This window comes from Calypte anna, chromosome 28, assembly GCF_003957555.1.
Source record: "Calypte anna isolate BGI_N300 chromosome 28, bCalAnn1_v1.p, whole genome shotgun sequence".
Taxonomy (NCBI): Eukaryota; Metazoa; Chordata; class Aves; order Apodiformes; family Trochilidae; genus Calypte; species Calypte anna.
Genome location: NC_044273.1, coordinates 1594870 through 1617982, shown reverse-complemented (window position 1 = coordinate 1617982; position 23113 = coordinate 1594870). Strand labels below are relative to the sequence as shown.

Sequence of the window (23113 nt, the reverse complement as noted above, 5' to 3'; positions counted from 1 at the left end):
GCCTGCTGCTTGGGGAATGTGGAATTAAGGCATTTACATCTGTACAGCTTGTTTGCATCAGACATGGGTGCAGGTTCTGCTCTTATCTGTGCTGGAGGAATTCTACTGGACCCAAAGGGAGAAACCGTTTCACTGCCTCAGAATTTTGGACTCTGCAGCAGACAGCAGCAATTGTGAAGACAAGTTACTTCATCTCATTTTTTTTTTAGATGCTAATGGAATGAGAAGGAGCCTAAATTCAAAGAAAATATTCTTAAACTCTTTAGGAAATGGACTGAGACCAAATTTTGCCATGTAACTGGACAAGGTGCTGTCACCAGAGACCAGGAGTCTGGAACTGGCTGCACTCTCAAGCCTCTCACTCCACTGATTCATGGGGAGAACACAGTTTTGCCTGACAGCTCATGGAAATTACTCCTGTGCCTCAGAACAGCAAATTTGTTTTCCCCACCAGACCATGGTTTCTGCAGATCTCAGAAGGAAGTCTTGTACCTGCTAAGCAATGCTCAGTGGGTTCTCAGCACGTGTGAGAGAAGTTTTATCATAGAACCATAGAGTGGGGTGGGTTGGAAGGGACCCTAAAGGTCACCCCATCCAGTTTTAATCCCCTGCCATGTTCAGGGGCACCTCCTACCAGCCCAGGGTGCTCCAAGCCCCATCCAACCTGGGGCCTTCAACGCTGCCAGGGATGGGGCAGCCACAGCTTCTCTGGGCAACCTGGGCCAGGGGATCAGCACCCTCACACCAAAGAACTTCTTTCCAATATTTCATCTCAATCTCCCCTCTTCCAGTTTGAAACCATTCTCCTTCATCCCATCTCTCCAGGCCCTTATCCAAAGCCCTTCCCTGTAGTGAGACAGGACCAGGTGCCCTGAGTTATTGATGAGTGGGTGTGGGTTCACCTGTGTCTGGCCTCCCTCCTGAGCATGTGCAGGAGCAGGGGGCCAATAAGAGAGCAGCTGACACCCACGGAGAGAGCTCTCACTCTTCAGTGAGCATGGAGAAGCCCACAGCTCGAGGAGCCCCAGGAGCAGGCAAGAAGGGGTAGATCCCGAGGCCACAGGAACAGCCCTAGGACATCGTCCAGGAATGGGCTAAACCCCGAGGCCTCAGGATCAGCCCTAGGAGCAAGAAGGGCTCCTCCCGCTTCATCTGGTGGAGAATGCGGGCAGCCTGCAGAAAACCTAGCTGGCACAGAAACTGCAAGAACATTCTCCTTGTAGGGTATGATCAACAAGCTCTCTGGACAGGAAACCCCAGAGCAGAGGGGAAAATCCCATGAGGAAGGGTTAAATCCCGAGGCCCATGAGGAAAGAAACCCCGGAACAGAGGGAAACCAAGCCAGAGGAGCAGATACAGGAGGGAGAATAATAACTAGAAGAACAACTTGCAGAGACTCTGTGAAAAGTGCCTGGTGCAACTTGCAGAGACTTTGTGAAATATGCCTAGGCTAAGCCCTTGAGCAGAGGGAAATCCCATGAGGAAGGGTTAAATCCCGAGGCCCATGAGGAAAGAAACCCCGAAACAGAGGGCAAGTGCCTGGGACAATTTGCAGAGACTTTGTGAAGAGTGCTCAGACAACTTGCAGAGACTTTGCCAGAAAGGGGCTGACATCGAGCGAATATATGGGTATGCTTAATTCCCCTTAAAGAAAGAAGGTTGAAAGAAAGAAGGTTGAGAATTCTCCCCAAAATACGTGTAAGGGTTGAGAATTCTCCCTAAAAATATATGTAAAATAAGTTATATGTTATATGTAAGTTATATGTTTAAATCTTGTAAGTTATATTTTTGTGTAAAAATCCTCTAACCTCTCGGCGCCTCCTCGATGCTCTTAGTTGAGTGTCCCGCGGGGCCCGAAGAAAAATCCTGTAAAAATCCTGTATGTCTATGTCTAAATCCTGTATAAGTGTGTTTTGTACTGCCCCTCGGCGCCCCCTTGATGCTCTTAGCTGAGTGTCCTGCGGGGCCCGAAGAAAAATCCTGTAAGTGTATTCTTGTGTATAAAAATCGTGTAAATGTCTATGTAAATGTCTGTGTAAAAAAAAAAAAAAAAAAAGGGGGAAATGTAGTGAGACAGGACCAGGTGCCCTGAGTTATTGATGAGTGGGTGTGGGTTCACCTGTGTCTGGCCTCCCTCCTGAGCATGTGCAGGAGCAGGGGGCCAATAAGAGAGCAGCTGACACCCATGGAGAGAGCTCTCACTCTTCAGTGAGCATGGAGAAGCCCACAGCTCAAGGAGCCCCAGGAGCAGGCAAGAAGGGGTAGATCCCGAGGCCACAGGAACAGCCCTAGGACATCGTCCAGGAATGGGCTAAACCCCGAGGCCTCAGGATCAGCCCTAGGAGCAAGAAGGGCTCCTCCCGCAACACTTCCCCATCTTTCCTGGAGCCCCTTTAGGAATTGGAATGTTCTCTAAGGTCTCCCTGCTGCTTCCTCTTCTCTAGGCTGAACTTTCTCAACCTATCTTCACAGGAGAGCTGCTCCAGCCCTCAGATCCTCTTCATGACCTCCTCTGGACTGCAGGACACCTTCCTCTGGACTTGTAGAAGGGTTTGGTTTTAAAAAAGTAGCTTCATACCCACCTGGTTCCCAGACGACGAGTCCTCAGCCCCATGAACACCGAGCGGATCAGCTTCCCGAAGGAGGCGGCGTTCACCGGGTCCAGTTTGTGCTCCTGGCAGTGCCTCAGGTAATGGTTGTAGAGGGAGCTCCTGGGGAGGCTGACACCTTCTGCTGTCTCATAGTTGTCCAACAACCACTGGAGCTTTATGTAGGGAAAACACAAAGAAGTGAAAAACCCATGAAAGTCCAAAGAGGGCTGGAACGGGCTGCGTCAAACAATGCTGATGCTTAAATGTCAGGAGAGCTCATCTGACATGAGACTGCGAGAGAACTTAGTGCTGGGGAGTTAATTTCTTTAAGTTATTTTATATAACTTAAGGCAGTTACATTATTATAAAAAGTGAAAGAACACCCAGCCCAAAGCTAAGAACCCAACGAAAATGCTGTCAGATTTTGCAAGTATTAAATCATCATCTGAGTGCCATCTCAGTGTCCACTCTTGATTCAGATTAACTCCTGCAGAGCCAAAATTAAGCTGTAAAAACTTGTGTTTTCCAAGAATAAGTTATTAAGATACTGCTCTAAAGGAGTAAGGATGCTGCAAAATCTTGTGTTATTTGAAACTTGGCATCTCACTTAACAATAAAACTCATGGTTACCAAAGCAACCTTAAAAAGCTGAGGGGTTCCATCTACTTTTCAAAATTTCCTGCCTGAAGTTCTGACATTTCTGTTGATTAAAGTTTGTAATTAGGTATCAATTATGTATACCTGGTCAGACTGAAAGGGCAAGCCTGTCATACAGGACTTGAAATGCAAAAAGACAAAATCTCCAGCCTCCTTTAACCAGCTAAATGACTTCAGCATCAATAAAAGAAGTTCTGTTAAATGTCTTTTCATAGGAATTATAAGTACAACTGGACTAAAATCAATAGCTTTGGAAAGGCCTCTTTCATTGTCAATAGAGACATTTGGGATTCCCATTTTCAAGACTCCTCTCTCCATCCAGACCTCCATCCCTCGTGCATCAGGGGCACCATCAGCTCCACCAGAAGCAGCTGCATTCACAACAGAGCAACTCAAACCAGACTCAGGTTATGGATGTCATAATATCACCCACATCAGTTTCTTCCAACACAGAGTCCTAGCACATGTTGTCACCAAGCCCAAACTTGGTCTAGAAATCACTGAGATTTTCCCTGAAATCACTGAGATTTTGTGCACATGGATGCACAAGTTGGCCCATGCTTAAGTCCTCTCCATCCATACTCCAGGATCTGGCTCTTTCCTACTGTTTTCTCTTGAGGAATCTTTGGGCTCCCAATTTACCACTAGATCACTTGAGGTTTTATATCAAAACCAAATAAAATACAACCTGAAACATGCAGTGACATCCCTGACACCTCACTTCATTGAGGTCTGTTTAATTTTTCTTCTGGGCACTTCTGTGAAAAAGAAAATGGTTCGTGGTTCATATTTCAGGTGTTTTTACCTGGCACCAAAGGAGCAGGTTCCCTGGGGATCACCCAAGTGCCTGCTGAGCATAAAGAGTTCCCTGCTCAACCCCAAATTTCATCAAAACCTATGAATTTTCTTGAAAAGTCTCTTTTCTAGAAGTGCCTCTCAGCTCTGGTCAAAGTTAAGCCTGGAGCCATTCATACAGGTGGGCACAAGCTCCAGAATCTCCCTCCTTGCCCCAGGAGATTCACTCCTCATGAGCTCCCCTCCCCTGGTCAAAAATCCTTCTCTTTAGCAGGTTTCTTATTTCTCTGTTCAGCCTCATTTTAGGTGTTTCCACCTCAACACAAGCTGGGGGAAGAGCTTTTCCTCACAGCAAAAACTCCTTCAGCACCTACCTAAGAGCCACTCACCCACAGTGGGTTTTGGGGGGATTATATTGGGGTTTTTTTGTTTGTTTGGGGGTTTTCTATCTGTTTTCTTTTCTTTTCTTTTACAGGCAGTGAGGAAAAACTAAATTTTACCCTTTCTCCTATGAGAGCCATGGAGAAGCAGCAGGACTTCAGGCAAGTCCTAGCAGCCAACTCCTTCCTAACATACTTCAGGCTCTTGGGTAAAAAACTGGAGTGACTTTTCTCCCATTTCTTTGCATCATCTGCAAGCTCATAATTGGCAAAGAAGTAATCCTCTGACCCAGAGGCTCTGGAGTGCACTTGTGAGCAGCTTTCTCAGTAACAGCCAGAGATTGACATGATTTCATTAGAAACATCATGTGTCACTGGGGCATTAACATTAGCTTAGGCTCCCAGATTTGATCTTTCAAGTGCACTTAAATAACCTCTTGGAGAGTTTTTGATGCTAAATTAAGTTATCAAGCATGGCTCCATTTCACATTCACTTTGTTTAAACAGCATTAGGTAAAAACCTTTAGGGTTTTTTTTTAAAAAAAAAACAAACCAACAACCAACCAAAGACTCCTGGCATGAAACACCTGCTGACAGAACAAACCCAAACCATTATCCTGAGGATTTACAGATTTGCAAATGTGAAAGTTAAAATGAGGGACAGAACACTTAATGAAAAACTCAGCAACCATTAAAAGAAAAGCAATTAAGTCACAACTAAGAGTGCTTGCTTTAGTTTTCCCCCCAGCTTCCTTGGCTACCTGTGCTTGTATTTTACTTTCAGCCTTGAGAAATCACACCCAATATTGTGCAGAGAGGCTCAGTGCTGGCCAGGCTGCCCCACACCCTGTGGTTGGGAACAACCTCTGGAAGTCTCCTGTCCCCAGGGGGTGGATTCCCCACCTTTGGAACCATCTGAGGACAGGGCTCTGAGCACTCTGATCTCACTGAAGATGTCCCTGCCCATGTGTCCTGGTTTGGGCCAGGATAAAGGTGATTTTCTGTCTTGTACTTTTGCTTTTAGCTCAGTCTCTTGTCAGTAGTTGCACTTGCTGAAATTAACAGCAAGTTTCTCAGACAGTGTGTGCTTCTAGGATTGATAACACTTGATGTTTATAGTTACTGCTAGAGACTGGTGTGCAGAGCCAAGGACACTGCTCAGCTCTGATGAGAACATTTTACTGTCCAGGAGGATAAAGAGGTCCCACCTGCAGCCTCCTTTGGGGAGGAGCAGACAAGATAGATGCCAGAATTGACCAAACAGAGGATTCCATCCCATATACATCATACTCAGTATAAATTTGAGGGCTCTGAGCACTCTGATCTCACTGAAGATGTCCCTGCCCATGGCAGAGGGTTGGACTAGATGGCTTCTAAAGGTCCCTTCCCACCTGAACTATTCTGTGATGAAATCCAGCCCAGCCTCCTGCTCAGAGCAGGGCTCACTCCCAGGGGTGGTCAGGTCCCTCTCTGCAGTTAAACAGCTGAGAGCTGAAAACTCTGGGCAACAGCATCAACCTTCCCCCAGCTTTGGGAAGAGCTTGTCTGATCTGTTTGTGCCCCATGCTGTGCTTCCTGCTCATCCCACCACCTCCTCATTATTCCCACTTGTCCACAAACATCACTCGGTGCCCCAGGAAGGCAGAGCAAGGACATGGAAGGTCCATGAGGCAAAAAAGGCCCCAGAGGTTTCCTTGGCTGATGCTCTGCACCTTGGCAAAGGGAATTACTCCTCCAGGTGGAGCTGACAGTTTCAGCAGGGACAGGCCGAGAGCTGCTGTGTACACACATGCTCAGGAAGGAGCTTATTTGCTTTAGAATTTTTAAGAGAACTTAAACTTTTTGTCAACCATGAGCATGAGAAGAGAGACATCAAGTTCTTCATTTCTGTCCTGAGGGGAAGATCTGATCAGAGGCTGGATCAGGCCCCAGCTCCATCCTGTGCAGCTTGCTGACATCTCTCTTATCTTTTGCTTTCTTTCGTCTGCCCTTTTCCTGCCATTTTTTTTTCCCAAATGGTCCTTTAATACCACCCCATGACCACCCCATTCTGCTCTTCCCTGTCCCTCTCTGCTCTGAGACACAGAATAAAAACTCTGAAGAGCAACTTTGCCCTTGGACAAAGCCCTGCAGCACCCAGGGCTCAGCAGGGCTGTGTGACCATGGCCACAGCCTGGGGCAGGCAGAATGCTCACAACAGGAACTTCCAGCCTGAGCTTTGTGTTTCCCAAACTACAACAAAGGAACCTTCATTTTCTAGAAACTGAAATAAGGACTGAGCTTGTCCAAGAGGACTGGCTTGGAGTTTGACATCAACTTAAGGGAATCAGAGCCTTAGGTTTAAAGCTCCTCTCATTTTTTCAGGCTGTTTCTCTTGAGTGAAGAAAGCAAAGATCATTTTTGCAGGACCTAAGGATGCCAACAACAGACCTGCCCCCAAACACCAAGCAAAAGGAAATCTGTTAGAATAAAGAAATACCACTTTGTGCACTGGGATTTGGCAGTGCAGAACATGCTTCAGCCTAATCCATAACACACCCAAGTCAAGGCAAGTCCAAGAACTTCAACAAGACTTGAATCAGACCCTCCAAGCCTCACACAAGCGTGTGCTCACCTTCAAGCATCACTGCATGGGAGCCACAAACCACGATGCAGAAGGCCCAGTAGAAGAGAGGGAACGTCACACAAAGCAGGGAAATTGTTGGCACAGTGAGAAGAGAGAGGTCTAGCAAATGGATTTAGCATAGCTTGGTACCAGTTATGGTCTTCCTGAGGCCCAGAAAGAGGAATAAAGGCACTGACAGGAGCAGGGTTTTGGGATGTGCTATGGGATACCTGTCAGGATTCCTGCCCAGTGTGTGCTGGAGAATTGCAAATTATTTTCCAGTTCCAGTGAAAGGAGTGAACTCCTTCAAATGTATTTATCTATTTGCCAGCAATTTCCATTGCAGGGCAGATGAAATACATAAAACACAGGGTAGAGGCAGTTAACAGAATCCAGAGCATCTCATAAACAAACATGAACATCCTGGTGCTTTTTGCAGATTCTTGTTTCTTGGGAAATGGGTTGCTTTGGGCAGCAGAGTTGGCTCACGGGCTGCTTGGAGTGAGTGGTGCTGTGAGATCCACCAAAGGGCTACAAATAATGCTCCAGAAAAGAGGGAAAGAGGTTGTAAATTCTGATTGTAACTTACATGGCTGTTGAGCAAACTGCTTTTGTGTGATGTAATCCCTTCATTTTTTTGTAGGTTTTCAATCGCCATTTCAAGCTAAAGGAAGTGTGCACAGGGAAAAAAAAAAAAAAAAGGAAAAAGAAAGGAAATCAGATAGTTAGCAACAGCCAGGATTATTATTTCTTTATTAATATTTGAATGATTAATGCTTTATATCAACAAGCTGGTGAAAAAGAGGCAAACAGATGAGGCACAGTTCTTATGGGATGAAGCTGCAGAGGCATTACTGTATTGCATGCAAGCAACCAACACAGCCAGAATCCCTGTTGGGGTGAAAGAACAAGACCAGGGGACTTCTGATCTTCCACTAAATGCACTGTCCATTTAGAAAAGAAAAGCCATTTTCCTTCTCCTTTCTCCTTCATGCCTACACCAAAACACCCCGGACAGATACTCTGCAGCAGGTCAGAGATTTGCTCCAGAAAAGGTGCATTTTTACCCAGGTCTTTCAAGAAACACTGAAATAATGACTTTGGTTATTGGTACTTCTTACCATTTTCATAGAAACCTAAAAGCAACTAAATACAACAGGGGCACACAGTGGGCTGACAAGCAGAATGCTGAACTGGTAACAGCTCTTTGCTACCAAAGAGCATGGCAAAAGGACTCAGAAGGAAGAAGACAGGTTGTAGTTATGTCAGCTTCTTCCCATGAGACAGCCCAGCACATCTTGGTCCTTGTTACCTGTACTCGTGCCACTGAGGTCTGAGCTCCTGCAAACAAGTCCTGGTGCAGCATTCTGGCCCCTGCAGAGCCCCTGTGCTTCCCTCCAAAGAGCTACCTTGTGCCCAGACCTTCTCCTGGACCCTTCTTGTCCTCTCCTTTCTGCTGCTGGGGCTCCCTTGGCAATCTCTGGCACTGCTGGACCCAGGGCTCTGGTGCTCCTGAGCACAAACTTTTTGCAAGTGAGGAAGCAAATAAAAAAACCAAACCCCAAAACCCAAGGCACAAAAAACCCCACATTAAGGGCCTGGCAGGAGCTGAACCTGCTGGTTGTCTCCAGTAGATGTTCTCAAACCCCTGTTATCTCTGAGCTGTTAGTGCAGGCAGGACAATGCAACACACATCAGCCAGGAGAACTTGGAGCCAGCAGCTATCTCCAGAATCTGTCCTCATTTCATGTGCATGTTGTGTGCTCATCTGTAAGCACCTGCTCAAAGCATCACATCTGCAATGCCATGGCCATGGCCCCCTTCTCCCACGAGCTCCCAACTGGGCTCCAGTTGGACTTGACCCATAGCATGGTGGAGATAGAGGTTGAGATAGAAGCAACCCTTTACAAACCCAGCTCTGTCAGAAAGGTGGAAGAACAGAACAAACCCCATCTGATTTGCAAAGACCCAATCTGTGCCAGGTTCAGGGCTGATTAAGACACTCTGTCCAAGCACATCCAGCACCTCCCCTGGGTTTCCACCCAAAAAGTGCCATCTCTGCAGCACTTCTCGAGGAGTTATCACCCAATTCACAAAAGGGTCAGCCTCAGACTTTATGTCAGTGGGTTTTGAGAAAACTGCTCAGCACACCATGATGTACCATGAGGAACCAAGGACTGAGTGCTGATGCAGCCTTCAGGAAATGAGTCAGAGCTGGAGGGAGACACCATTTCCTTCCTCTGCTCAAGGAGTTCTGTGGTGCAAGTTGAGCAACTCCTCTTACACAAGCGTGGAAACACTCCCAGAGTCCTGACGTGTTGGGAAGTGTCCCACACAAATGGACACTTGACATCTGCAGAAATAAATATTACAGGGGAAAGACTAAAAGCTCTTTACCAACCCTGTGTGAAGGGCCTGAGGACCCAGTTATGGGAGGTCTCAAGGATTTCCTTTCTTGGGGGAGCTTAGTTTATATGAAAACTAATTCTGCTCTGGGTAGAGGTGTTGAGCAGGACAGTTTCATGTGCTGCTTCAGCCCATCTGATGGAGCTGCTCATTATTCCAGCAGATCCAGAGGATGGGTTTCTTTAAATATTTGAAGATTTTATTTTACTGTACATATGGGCTTTACCAAACATCCCTCAACCTCCAGTGGCAGCTTTTACACTATTACCTGAAGCTCTACTTCTTTTCCAGGCTCCTGAAGACACTCTCCTTGCTTTCCCTTCTGAGATCTCAGTCCCAGCTTAAGCACCTGACCCCTTCCAGGCCCTTTCCCTTCTCTGCTCCCTGCAGCTGCAGCTCAGTAGCCAAGCCCCCCTCATTGCTGGCCACTTTGCCATCCATCCCCCTTGCACTACCCCTCCAAAGGGTCTTCTTTGTCTCCACCTGCATGAACTGCACTTCTCTTCCTCTCCACAAAGCTCTTAATCCTGCCCCAAATACATTTTGCCAGGACTACTCCAGCCACCACCTTTGCCTCTGCTTAAGCAAGACATTGCAATGAAAAATAATGTTCCTACCATTGGTTTGACTTAGTCATTGCTCCTTGAACATTCCTCTATCTGCCCACCTATTATTCTCTGAAATTCAAAGCTGTTGTGGTTCTGCTCTGTCCCCCTCTGATTCTGTTCTGTGCTGAAAGATCTGAAAGCCACACACAGACATCCCTGTGATATCTTCAATCCATTCCTTCACCCTCTTGAGTCCCTTCAAAAGAGCCACAACATTTTGTGTTAAAATCCCTTCTGAAAGTTCATTCCTACATGAAACAGATTGAATTTACTTCACTTGCAGTTTCATAAAGGTCACTTCCTAAATTATTTTTTCTTTCCAGAACAGCTTTATCTCATGTGATAGACAGCAACAAACTCAATCTGTTCACGGGACACTTCTACTAACACATATTCTGCCCAGGCTTTTTACACTCTGTGCCTATCACCATGGAAATTTAAACACCAAAACAAACACAAGTCATGTTGGGCTTTGCAAGACACAGTCCCGTGCAGCAACTACTTTCTTCAAAATAACAAACTTGAGCAAAAATCAGAGGATGGTCCAAAGCTGTTTTTTAACTATGAGCAGTGAAAATACACATTGACACTTCTCACACAAGAAATGAACCCCAGATGCCCCTGTCATTTTCCACCCAAAGCTAAGGACATTTACCTCTACCTAAGGTAGAGCACTTTTATCATGACCAGAAGCAACCTTTCAAGGCACAAAGATTCAAAAAAGATGAAGTCTGTATTCTAAAACTCAGTAGGAAAAGAAAAGTACAACCCAACTGGCCAGATTTTCAAGAGTACTCAGTAGCAAATAGTTCCTGGTTTTCTCCCTGGGTGCTGCTGTTCACACTTGAAAATCTGACCACATACTCTGAATTACACCTACATTTTATAATTATGTTTACATCCAAATGTATAAACACAGCTAAGTCAGTCTGGAAAGGAAGGTGAACAGAGCTCCAACGCACTGCTGGCTGCAGCTGCTCCCAGGGGCTGGGAGATTCCCAGAGAAAAGCCCTGGTAGCTCCCAGCTGCAGAGTTCTGGGTTAGGAGGTGCATCCCCCAAGGTCCACACAGCTGTACAGCTGTGATTCCAGCAACCTAGCACCCGAACTGACACTTGGAAAGACATAATAAAAAAAAAATAAAAAAAATTACAGCTTTAAAACATTTCTCTTTGATCAGTATTACCCCTAAAATGCATTTTCTGTAACATATGGCATGGACAGAATACACAATGGTGTAGGAGATATGCAAAGGCTTTTCAATCACTGTGCATGGGGTACAATCAGCTTGACATCCTCTATGTGCTAATTATTCACTGTGTTAATAACGAATTTTTCAGGTCTCTTCATGGCAAAAAAAACCCTCTTTCTATATTTCTTTGTTTTGAGTAAGCAAAGCCCCATGGTCAGATGTTATACTTGTTAGAAAACATAAATATAGACAATACTTTTGAACTGAAAAGCCAAAACATTTTGCTCAGGGGAAAAAAACCAAACCAAACCAACAAAGACTTTTCTTTCCAGGCTGCAGAATTTCATTGATCTGCTCAGAAATTTTGAGAAGCCTCTGCCCCATCAGCAAGAGACACATCCCAACCCCCTGCTGAAAGATTTCTGCAGTACACCAGTGTCTATTCTCTCCCTCGCCTTGGCATGTGTTACACACACATCTACACAGTGCTAAGGCCAGGAAGTTTGATTTTTCTGAAGGCTTTTCAGTTCCCTTGGAATAATTCCTGGCCCCCGAGCTGCAACATCTGCAGGGCTACATACCGTTGCTGGAGAGGAGCGTGAAGTATGTGACAGAGAATGTCTAGTGTTTTCCATCCCCCCATGAATGAGATAGGCTCCCGAGCCGGAGAGGATCGGACTTCCCCCAATGTCCATGGTGATGCCCACCATGTTGTGAGAGGGAATGGCTGTAGGAGAAGATGTCGCTGTAGTCACCTGAGCTCCACCTCCCTGGGGTTCGAAATAGGACGCGGCGCTGCTGGGGGCGTAAATCTGAGCTTCGGTGTTGTAGGAGTAGGTGGCTCGTCTGTCAAAGGAATAAAAGGGTCAGGAGGTGGAGAGGAGCTTGGGAGATTTCCTCTCCTGGGCAATCGTTTTCTGAAATCTTGGGATCGCCTTTTGGGGAAAAAAAAACCAAAATAAAACTGGACTCCCCTGTCGGGATTCACTCCGCTGGAAGTGAGCCCTGGAAAAGTCGGTGCTGACAATGTTCATAGAATCACAAAGCATGAAATGGTTTGGGTTGGAAGGGACCTTAAAGACCACCCAGTCCCAACCCTAGCCTTAGGCAGGGACACCTCCCACCGGCCCAAGGTGCTCAATCCCCATCCAACCTGGGGCCTTCAACACTGCCAGGGATGGGGCAGCCACAGCTTCTCAAGTTGTTCATCAACCCCAAGCCTGCAGCAAAGCCTCTCAGCCCAGCACTGGCCCCACAGCTGCTGGGGGCAACCCTGGTGGGGAGGCTGACATCTCAGAGGGGAGGCAGGGAAGCACATGGAGGGCAGGGGCACAGCAGAGAGGAGGAAATCTTACAAGCCCCATGTCCTCGTCTAACCAGCTGTTCCATCACCCAGAGTCCCTTCCCCACTCGAGAAGGGGAATTGGGAAAAGGAAAGGAGATCTGTGGGTTGAAGTGGGAACAGATTTAACAAAACAAGATTAAAAACCTAATATTAATGCTAATATAAAGTTCACAAAGTTACACCCAGTCCATATAGAGGTTGTGAGCTGTGCACTCACACTGGATGCCAGATGTCAAACACTGCAAGCACCACAGTTCCAGTGAAAGCATTGGCCACCCCCAATGGGAGAGCTCTGAGGGGCAGAAGGACAAGCCAGACCCTCGAGGGATGATGACCATTGATTAAAGGGAGCCATCCCAAACAAATTGTTCAATTTATAGTGACACTTCTGGTATGGAACACTTCTAAGCTGCCCTGGCCTTCACTCCTCCCAGCTCTGGCACCTGCCTGACTCCAAAGTGCTGAAGACCTTGGTCACTATGGAATCCACATGCCATGGCTGGCCACTGACTAAAACAAAGTGTCTTATCAACTTTGTTCCCACTGACTTGGGTGTTCCAGTCCTCACAAATGCATCTTTCCTGAGTGGAAAATTGATTCTGTGATTCTACCTCAGTGAAACTGGGACAACCCCCTTCTTCCTTTAGCAGTTATGCTCTGGTGACTGAAGTGGCCCCATCTCCCAGGTGCTGGGCAGAAGAAAACACCAGACCCTTTAACCTAGAAGGATTCCCAGGAGAACAGTCCCTCCAGCTGAAGCCTGGCTGAAACTACCCACACACACACAGTGTGAAAAGGTTGTCCCTCCTCTTCCTCCTTTTAAGGGTGGCAGTGCCAACAGTGTTGCTGGGTGGAAGGAGAGAGGGGAACAGGGCTCTGTGCATCCAACAAGAGATTCTTACATGGTTCCATTGGTATAAACAGCTTCTCCTCCTTCCACATACTGGACCTGGGATGGATACACATGCTGCACAGCTTGCACCTGAAACAAGGATCATAAACTCAAGTTACAGATGTTACTGCCTAGGAACAGCGGGTTAAAGTCCATATTACAGCCTTAAACAACTTGCAACCTTACCTTGACATTTAGGCTTTCTTTTGAAAAGAAAACCAAAATAAATAGAACACTCCTCATGCCCAGGAATCCCAAAGGAGGTATTTACTTTAAAAGGTCAAATAAAAATAAATAAATAAGCAGTTGCTCCATGAGCAGCAGAAACAATGGAGCTGGGTTTCCTCTGCACACACATCTCAGGGCTGGTTCTCCTCTTATAAGGGTGAGATCATGCTACAGCCTTTCCTTCAGAGAGGAGGTTGGCAGTGGCCACCTGCACCTCAGTCCCCTTTTTCATTGGTCTGGGAGGGGCAGAGTTGCCCTCAGTGAAGTTTTTTTCCTGACACTGAGCAATGGAATAAAAAATGGCTGGAGCAAAAAGTCAAGAGAGTCAGACTCACTGTCCACATGAAGCAGCACCACTTGGCTGGTTCCTTAGGAAACAAGGACTGCAAAAAGCAAAGTTCACAGAACTGTCAGGATTGGAAGGGACCTTTAAGATCATCTAGATCCAACCCCCTGCCATGGGCAGGGACACCTCCCAGCAGATCAGGATGCTCAAAGCTCTGTCCAGCCTGGCCTTAAAAACTTCCAGGGATGGGGCTTCCACCACCTTTCTGGGCAATCTGTGCCAGTGTTGTCAGTTCTCATGGTGAAGAACTTCTTCCTAACATCCAATCTGACTTTACTCTCCTCTCATTTGAATCCATTCCCCCATGTTCCAGCACTGTTTGACTTCCTAAAAAGCTCCTCAACAGCTTTATTGTAGATACTGGAAGGTCTCCACGGAGCCTTCTCCTCTCCAGACTGAAAGTTCAGGTAAATAAAACCACTTGCATGGCTCTCTGCCACCTAACCTTTCTATGAAACCACATGCAGTCAATACATTTCTTTGGGTAATTAAAAAAAGAATCCCAAGTACTTTGTGTCTACAAAAATCTTTACAGAGGAGGATTCCTTTTAAATGGCAATTAAAAACATGTTTGAAAGAACTGCTACAGTAAAGGTTCTAAACTTCAGCTACCTTGAGAGTTTCTTGCACCATCAACCTAAGAAAGGAAGAAAGAGATGGAGAAAGCTGCTCTCAGTCATCTCCAGATCTCTAATTGCACACAACTCTTTAATTAAGAGCATGGAATTTCCTAAGCAGCTCTCTGGCTGTTTCAAAGGTTGCTTGGGCAGTGGTGTCCTGCTGACCCGGGGGTCCCTGCATGGGTCTCACCCTGGAGATATTACCTGTTGTGGAACCTGCTGAACTCTGGGAACAGAGATTTGCTGCATCTGTGCCCCTTTGGGAGTGGAGCCTGCTGCTTGGACCAGAACCCTCTGGAAGAAGAAGATACAGCAACAAACACTTACTTGCAGTCTGTAGCACAGGTGAGTTACCTATTTTCTATCAAACCTTCGTGGAGTGCTTGTTGCCTGCTCCAGGGGCAGCAGTATCCCTCACTTAGCAGCCCCCATCCTTCCAACACAACCTGCACTGGACACCAGCCTGAACTCAGTGCCCCCAGCTCAGGAAAAGCTGGATCCACATTTTCAGACACAGATCAGCCTTAAGTCTCCATGCATGGAAATAACAGCAGAGAGCTGCCAAGCAGCTCCACGGGAGACTCAGTCCCAGCTAAACAAGAACCACTCTTCCCACATTCACATTTTCCTCCTAGGGCTGCAAAGTGTCCTCTCTTACAGCTGTGACACCAAACCATGCTCCACCTCCTGCCACATGAAATCACACCCTGCAACATGCCACAGCCCTCATGGTTCTACCAGCACCAAAGCTGAGCTGGTTCTGTCTCTCCCTTCAGTGCCACCAAGGGCACAGGAAAGCTTTGTGTTGCCTTGCAGTGGTCACTCTGGGCTGTACTCCTCCCCTGTCATTTCCATCCTCTCCCAGCTCCTTGTGTTCAGCTTGGCATTCAGTCTGAGGGTGCACATGCATCTCAGCACCTGGTAGATCCAGCAAAAGAAGCATAGGGATGTGGTGGATGGAAAGAAATGTTTTAGTGAGGCCCACGGGGACAGTGTGTGGGATATTGGCAACAGAGAAAGTTCAAGCCAGGTGTGGCCTTTTAAACTGATAAAGACTTCTGCAAGGACACAGCCACCCTCTGCAGCCTGAGACTTTAAAAATATCCAACAGATTGGGGCCAATCAAACAAAAAGCTGCAAAACTGTCCCACATGAATTCTAGGAGAGCTCTTGACAATTACTGGCTACCTTAAACCTACCTGATTGTGCTTTCCAACCCTCCCAACATGCTCTTTGGAACCAGCCAACAATTCTATTGGAGCAGAGTTACAAGAATATGGTAATGGCCAAGCTACATCACCAGTCCCTTCACAGTAAGTCTGGACACACTGGAGATCCTGCAGCTGTGCTAGTGGTAAGGACAGGGACACTTGTGTCAGACAGCACTGTGTCCATTTTCACTCCAAAAGAGGCTGCAACCAGCAACACATGGGAACATTAAAAGCCCTTTTTCAAGTCAGGCTTTGACAATGCCACCTACACTGAGAACTCAGCAAGATCTATTTTCTCCTACATTTTGCCCATTTTCTGCCACCACTTTTACCAAAGGACACATTTCCTCTGGCACAGCTGCCCAGCTCAGCTCCTTGTGTAACTTGTCACCAAGGGTCTGGTTGCTCCTATTACCTTCCAAACAAAAAAATTAATCATCCCCAACCTGTAAGATGAAGCCATCCTGTTCACACAGCCTCCTCTCACACTGAAAGGTAGACCAGTGATCAACACCACCAAAGGCTTCAGCCTCACACCAGTCATGCTGCCAGTAGTTCATTCTCAGTATGGTCTTTGTCCTGCTGGTGAGAAGGGAAGGCTCTGGCTGCTCCTCCTCTTCAGCAGTCTTCCACAGTCCTCTGGGTTTTCTCCTGATCCAGAGTTCCACTCAAAGCAATGTGTAATGGCAACAGTGCTGGCAAAGGCTGGATGAGTAACTTCATAGTCCAAAGCTGATGGTTTTTCTAAACTTCGTTAACATGTTGACACAGCCAAACTCACACTAATGAGTGATGATCCCGAAGATACTTGACACTGCTGATCAGGGGTATCCACAGCAGTACAACACCCAGAGAAACTGAAGATGGGAAGACCTAAAGATGACCAGGAGCTGGCCAAACATGCACCCGCTCACACCATGTCCACGTCTCCTGGTGAATGGAATGCTCCTGCCACAATTTTTAATTGTGCCTTTTCATCAGCATCCAATGGCAGCTACTTCTGCTCACTTGGGAATCAGAGAGAAGGGTGTAGCTAAGTTACACCCACCCATCCTCTTTATCCTTCCAGCTTCCTGCGACAGAAACTCTTTTGATAGTTCCCCAAAAGGCATAAAAAGGAAATGGCTGTACTTAACCCTTCCTGTTTTACATGAAGGAGGTTTCATTCATCAGTTGAAGCTATCATTTCTCTCCTACCAGGAGACATCCCAAATGCATCCTATTCATGTACATGGACCATGAACCCCCCTCCTCAGTTTAAAATGTCAGGATCCACCTACCAAAGGAAGAGCCCAGCATGTGGCTCCTCCAGCCTCTCCCTGCACTCGTGCTCCTTCCACCTCTCCTCTGCTGAGCTCAGATACGTTATTGGCAGAGGTAATGTTAAACAGGTTCATTTTCTCCCACTTTTATTGACATGCCAATTAAGAACAGGAGGATATGGCCCTGAAGCAAACACCAAACTGGCACCAAGTGACTTCCTTGGGTAGCTGAGTTAAACCCAAAATGCCACGTTTTAAAGCTCGCGTTATCCAAAGGCTCAGACGTGAAACCTCCACGGCCTTTGCCAACACAAAGTCCAGCAACAGGTTCTCACCTCAACAAACTGATTAACAATCCTCTGCCTCATAGAAAAAAAAAACAAAACTGGATTAAAATCTATCTGCCAGCAAACCAGGTCTCTTCTCCATGGAAACAGCATTCCCAGCTGTGCATACGTTACCTGCTGAGAGGCTGGCACTGGCTGCACCACCGGAGCTTGGGCTGATGCAGAAGGGTGAAGAGCAACAGAAGCTGCTGAGTCGGATCCACCCTCTGAACTCTGCATGCTCACTGCTGGAGAGAGCAGAGGGGAGAGCAGTCAGGGAGGGAGAGCAAAAGCCCCGGGAACCCGGGTCTGACAGGAAAAAAATCCCAGTGGAGGATCCAGGGGAAGTGCTAGGTAGGAAGGTAGCTACCTTCCTACACAGAAGACTCTTTTTAGTCTTGGAGCTAATTTTAATACAGTATTATATTAAGAAAAGAAGAAAGTTGCACAATTGTTCCACAGAAAGGAGAGGGAAGGAACAGAAAATGCATTTCTAAATATAACCGAAAAGTAACGTTGGAAAATGATTGTGTCATAGTAAGGATAACTTCAGATTTGGAGGAGTAAGAGCATATTTAAAAATCACTTCTTCTCCCCCTCTGCCTTATCATTTTTAAGGAGTGCAAAAAAAAAAAAAAAAATTAACCAAATCTGAAGCCCATGCCTGGAGCTTAGCTAATGCTTTCCTTTGGAAAGTGGGGTGGTCAGTCTGGGTTCATTCTTGGCACCAATGATCAAACCTAAACAGCAGAACAGTGACTGACCATCCCTTTAAAATCTGCAAACCACCCCCCCAAAACACCACCTCCACTCTCCCATCTCTGTCCAAGCCCAGGTCCCCAAACAGGGCCATGCCATCCCCCCCTGGTCCTACTCCCACCCTCCAGGGCTGATGTCCTCAGCATCTTCAAGTCCCCCGGGTCCCTGCACTCACCCAGCATCACTCAGTCACCATGGGAAGCATCCCAAGGGCCACAGAGGAATGTCCTGAGGACAGGGAGGGGACAGGAGAGCAGGGCTGAGTGCCAGCCCTACACAGGTTCTCCATCCCTGGAGCTCCTCACTCCCCCAGGGTGCTGCCCCCACACCCATGTCCATCCCCGGGACCCAGCAAAGCCCAGCACCCAAGGGACACCCCAGGTTACTGTGATGCTGCTTCCCCAGAGCAGACAATGTCATTTGGGGTTTTTTGATGTAATAAGGGGGGTGGGGGAGCCTTTTTTTCTCAGATTCTTATGATTGTGTTTACAAGACTATTTTAAGAGAATTTCTCCTGTCACTTCCAACCCAAAAGATTCAGAAACATCCAGATTTTGAGCAGTGTCATTTCTTCTCTATCAGCCTCACTGCTGAGGGTCAAGTAGCCTCCAAATAATGGCATGAAACCTTTCCTGCTTCATTTCCCTTCTCCACCCAATACTTAAACTTTTTCCTCAACTTTGGGCCAGGTAAGAGGCAAAATGGGAATCCAAGGGAGGACACTGGGCTCTGCTCTTTGGGGTAAAAAGAAACACAAGGAAGAGGTGAAGTTACAAAAGGTTCATTCTCCTCCAGCTATTGAAAACAAACCCAAAATATTTAGATTCAATTTTTTTCTGGCCAGCACTGACCCCAGATTCCTGTGCTACCCATTACCAAATTACACCAATTACTTTCCCAACTGCCCCAAAACCCCACAGCTTATAGGAAATTTTTCTCTTTGCCCTCATCTTTCTAGCATCCAGGAGAAAGAGCAGATACAGAACCTAAGCAGTCACTGCTCCAAACACCAATACCAGGTAATTTTAACAAGCCAGAAACAAGATCAAGAAATTTATTTGCTATTTATTGCCATTTGTGCCCCTTTATAGCCCTCAGCTGCCCCTAGCAGACGTGCCCAACCCCATTCCCTCCAGTTCCCCTGTATTCAGACTTTTCCCCACCATGGGCTTTGCAGGATTTTTAGCCAAAACCCTCTGTCAGCAGATATGAAAACAATAATTCTTGCCAATGCATAAAATTAATTAATTAACATTAAATTAATGACATAACCTCCCACCTGCTCCAGCCCCAAATTATTTGCAACTAAATATTTGGCTGATGTTGCTGGCAAAGGAGGGAGGTTTATAAAGCTCAGGTGAAGATGCTCAGGGGGCATTTTTAGCAGACATATTCCCCTAATTCTTGCCAGGAAGTTTTATTGTCAATCATTTGTGCCTCAGGCTCCAGTTCACAGCTTTCTAGGGTTTTGTGAGTGGAAAAAATATAGCATGGTGAGGTTACAGGGGAGAGGTGGGTAAGTTGCCAGCTGTATTTTAATGATCTATTAGAGAATGGGTCTGGCAGGGTCAGAACTCTGCATTTCAGGTCTACAGAGAGGTCTCTTGTGTGTAGTTATAATAAGAAAAGGACACTCGGAAGCAATGCCAATGAAAAATGAACACCTACTTATCTCTGCTGACAAATTTTGTCTTCTGGTTTCCCAAAAGGGGCCAGAGAGAGGCAGGCAGGATGGAAGATGAATCATTTGCTTTCGGCGAATCACTTATTATTGCAAAATAAATCATCAACATTATTTTCAGGTTGGTTACAAAACACAGGCTCCATTAATGATGACAACCAGGCCAGAGACAAAGATCCCAATGAAACCTGCAGCTGGTACTCCTGCCAGACAAGGCAGACAGACACAGAAGTACTGGACACTAAGGCACATGTACAAGACAATTTATTATTTTGTTTATCAGTGAAACATCCTGGATAAAGAATAATTAATTTCCCATTAAAGCCATCCTGAGCTTCCTGAGAACCAGAGCGACAGATACGTGGGTGCCATCTGCTAATCTTGATTTGTGCCTGATGAAAAGCTGACCCAGGAAAGAGAATTCCTACACTGAGATACATTGTGAGGTGCCCCAAAGATCCCAGGGTGTCACCACCAAGCACAGGAGCCAAGGTCCAGAGGGTGAATAAAGCACTGGCTGCCCAGGTGGAGGGGAAAGGTGACATCTGAAGCCTTGCTCTTGCCTCTCCTCAGGATCTGTGTGTGCAAAAGGAGGAACTTGCAGCTCCCTAATGAACATCAGCTGCTGGAGCTCAGCCTCCTGCTCCTGCAGCTCCTTGGCAATTCTGCCACAGCCCTGAAGCAAATGCCCATGAAAGGACTCGCTGCTCTCCTTCAAGCTCATTTTTCACCTCCCACAGAGGAGGAAGTTTTCCAGTGTTCTTGATCATCCTCCCCTACAAGAAATTTGGTGGCTCACCAGCTCCTCTTACCCAGAGATCTAAGATTTGCTGCCTGCCTCTTCCATCAGGGCTAAGCAAGAAAAGTTCCAACCCAGTGACGCTTTGCTTCCCAACCTTGGCTGGGGAGCAGAAATTTCTTAAAAAAATAAATAAATAAAATAAATAAGCTGTAGCAGAAGTGACTGACAGAAGCTATTAAAAGGCATCTCCTGGCTTCTGGCAGCTTAGCAACCCCCCCTGGTACCAGAGAGTTTGTACAAACTGAGAATCTAATTAATAATCAACAAAGCTGCTGGTGGGTCACAGACAGGATCAGCATCCACAGTGGATTTTCCCAGCTCCAAGGCCCCTCACAGGGTTAGGAAGAGCAAAAAGATTTATTTTTGCCAGTGGAACAAGCAGGTGGGGCTTGACCACACAGAAAGAATAAAGCCATGGTGAGAAGGGCCTTACTCAGCCATTAGTGGCTTCAGGTAGAGACAAGTTTAAAATTCTGGTGGCCCAAGGTGGCCACTGATGTCTTGTGCAGCATCAGGAGCATGGAAGGCAAGGAAGAAATCTGGATTCCAGGTTGCATCATCACTGAATGAATCAGGCAGATAAGAAGGCTGCTGGGCTCTGGAAACAGTCTGTTTACACACAGCTATCTCAGTATCCAAGCAAACAGCAGTGACAGGAAAGGAAATACAGAAAAAACCTAATAACTTCTGGGTGCTATTTCTGGTTCTGCCACCAGCTTGCTCTGTGACCTTGACCAGGATGCTTCCTCTTCTCTGCAATTTAATTTTCCCACTCCTAAAAGAGCCAAAATACTCCCCTAGGTACTCCCCTCACCTAATACCTAGGTGAGGTATTTATTGAGCCCTGGTCTCAGAGGGCAGTCAGAGTGTGAATGTATGGGAGAAAGACAAGTAGTAATATTACCAGCCTTGAGGGTTGATAAAAACTCCAGGTTCATTCATAAGCCACGTTGCTCCCATGCAAATAGCCCTTGCCTTTGTTAATCTCTTCTGCCTAAAGCAGCTCCAAAAGGCTGGAAAAACAGAGATAAGAGCAGCTTTTCAAAATATTTTTTTTTTTTTTTGCATTCAAGTTTGCAGCGAGAGGGGGGAGGAAAGAGGGGGAAGCAGAGGGATATCACACAGCTTCTCCTGCCTGTGCTGAGGAGGGAAAGCAGCAGCAGCCCCTGCACTGGTTCCCAAACTTCAAAAAAAGAGCTTGGAAAAGAAGATGGATGATGCCAGAGCCCCCAGGAGTGAGCAGGGTGCCTGAGGGGGTTCAGCCCCTGCCCAGGGTCTCTTTGGTCAGAACCATGGGCTGAGCTACTCAGTGATTTTTATATTAAAAGAAAATGTCACCATTGAAGTGAATATAACTCTTCTCCCCCTTGTTTTTATTATTTTAAGGTGCTGCACCCCCTGAGTGACTCCATCCAAGAGATGAGGAGGAGCTGCAAGTACTTCTCCACAGTAGGTTTGAATATAAACCATCAACTGCTGAACACACAAACAAAACCATTTCAGAGTTAAACTCCCAGACCTCAAATGCTTACTAACTGATTAGAGCCAGAGCAGGGAATCTGCCCCCAGGAACTATTTGGTTTATTTTGCTCTGGTCCTTGCTCCACAGGAGCACAAGGTTGGGCACCAGCACCCACCTGGGGGAACTGCAGATCCCAGAGGGTTCAGCCCCTGCCCAGGGTCTCTTTGGTCAGAATTACAGGCTGAGCTACTCAGTGATTTTTATATTAAAAGAAAATGTCACCATGGAAGTGAATCTAACTCTTCTCCCCCTTGTTTTTATTATTTTAAGAGCAGCCTTACATAAACCAGGGGTGGGGCTGGCGCAGCCTGGGCTCTCACGGGGTGTTCAGGTCTTGTATTTTCATTGCTTTAATTTCTGAAGGTGAAAACATAAAAAGACATTAGGAACCCTACACCATCAACCAGTGAAAGCCTTTGTTTAATCCAGACTAATCGTGCAATCATAGGAGTGTTGCTTTCAAAATACTTAAATTGTTACTGAGTGAATGACTTGCTCATTCGAAGACAAATCATTTTATTTAATTTGCTTTTCAAAGCTGACTTGCTTTGATCCTTTGATCTTATTTAAACTTTTGGTAATTCCTTTATTACATCCTCTTGTTTTCTGGCAGAATTTTTTGGAACAGAATATAATATTGAGACATAAATGAAGGAATGGAAAATGTCTTCAGTGTGGGTTTTGGTGTTGTTCTTAAGAAGAACAGACAATTATTCTACCTCTGGGACAAAGTTTCTCACAGCTACTTATATTTAAGCTTCCCAGGAAACCATGGTGGGTGTTATCACCTCCACTGGGTAAGTAATTCCCCTGTCCCCCTCCCCCATTTTCCATTTCTAAAACAATTTCTTCTCCAAGGGGATCTAAATGTGGAAAATGTCCAGGA

The 23113-nt window shown here is 46.3% G+C and overlaps 1 protein-coding gene across 7 annotated transcripts in view; it reads right to left on the bottom strand.

The window, feature by feature from the left end:
- Positions 1-23113, bottom strand: part of RFX2 (regulatory factor X2) — a 67339-nt gene that overhangs the window by 14045 nt on the left and 30181 nt on the right. For 2 of the 7 annotated variants that reach the window (XM_030466576.1, XM_030466574.1), the window contains exons 2-7: positions 17599-17711; positions 14869-14958; positions 13481-13560; positions 11815-12079; positions 7618-7692; positions 2583-2764 (exon numbers count right to left, since the gene is read on the bottom strand). In XM_030466576.1, the coding sequence (XP_030322436.1) occupies positions 2583-2764; positions 7618-7692; positions 11815-12079; positions 13481-13560; positions 14869-14958; positions 17599-17703 (797 nt within the window). In that variant the 5' untranslated portion in view covers positions 17704-17711. Of the gene's footprint in view, positions 1-2582; positions 2765-7617; positions 7693-11814; positions 12080-13480; positions 13561-14868; positions 14959-17598; positions 17712-22508; positions 22520-23113 lie in introns of those variants that run through there. The other 5 variants (XM_030466570.1, XM_030466573.1, XM_030466572.1 and 2 more) reach the window with 5 other exon arrangements.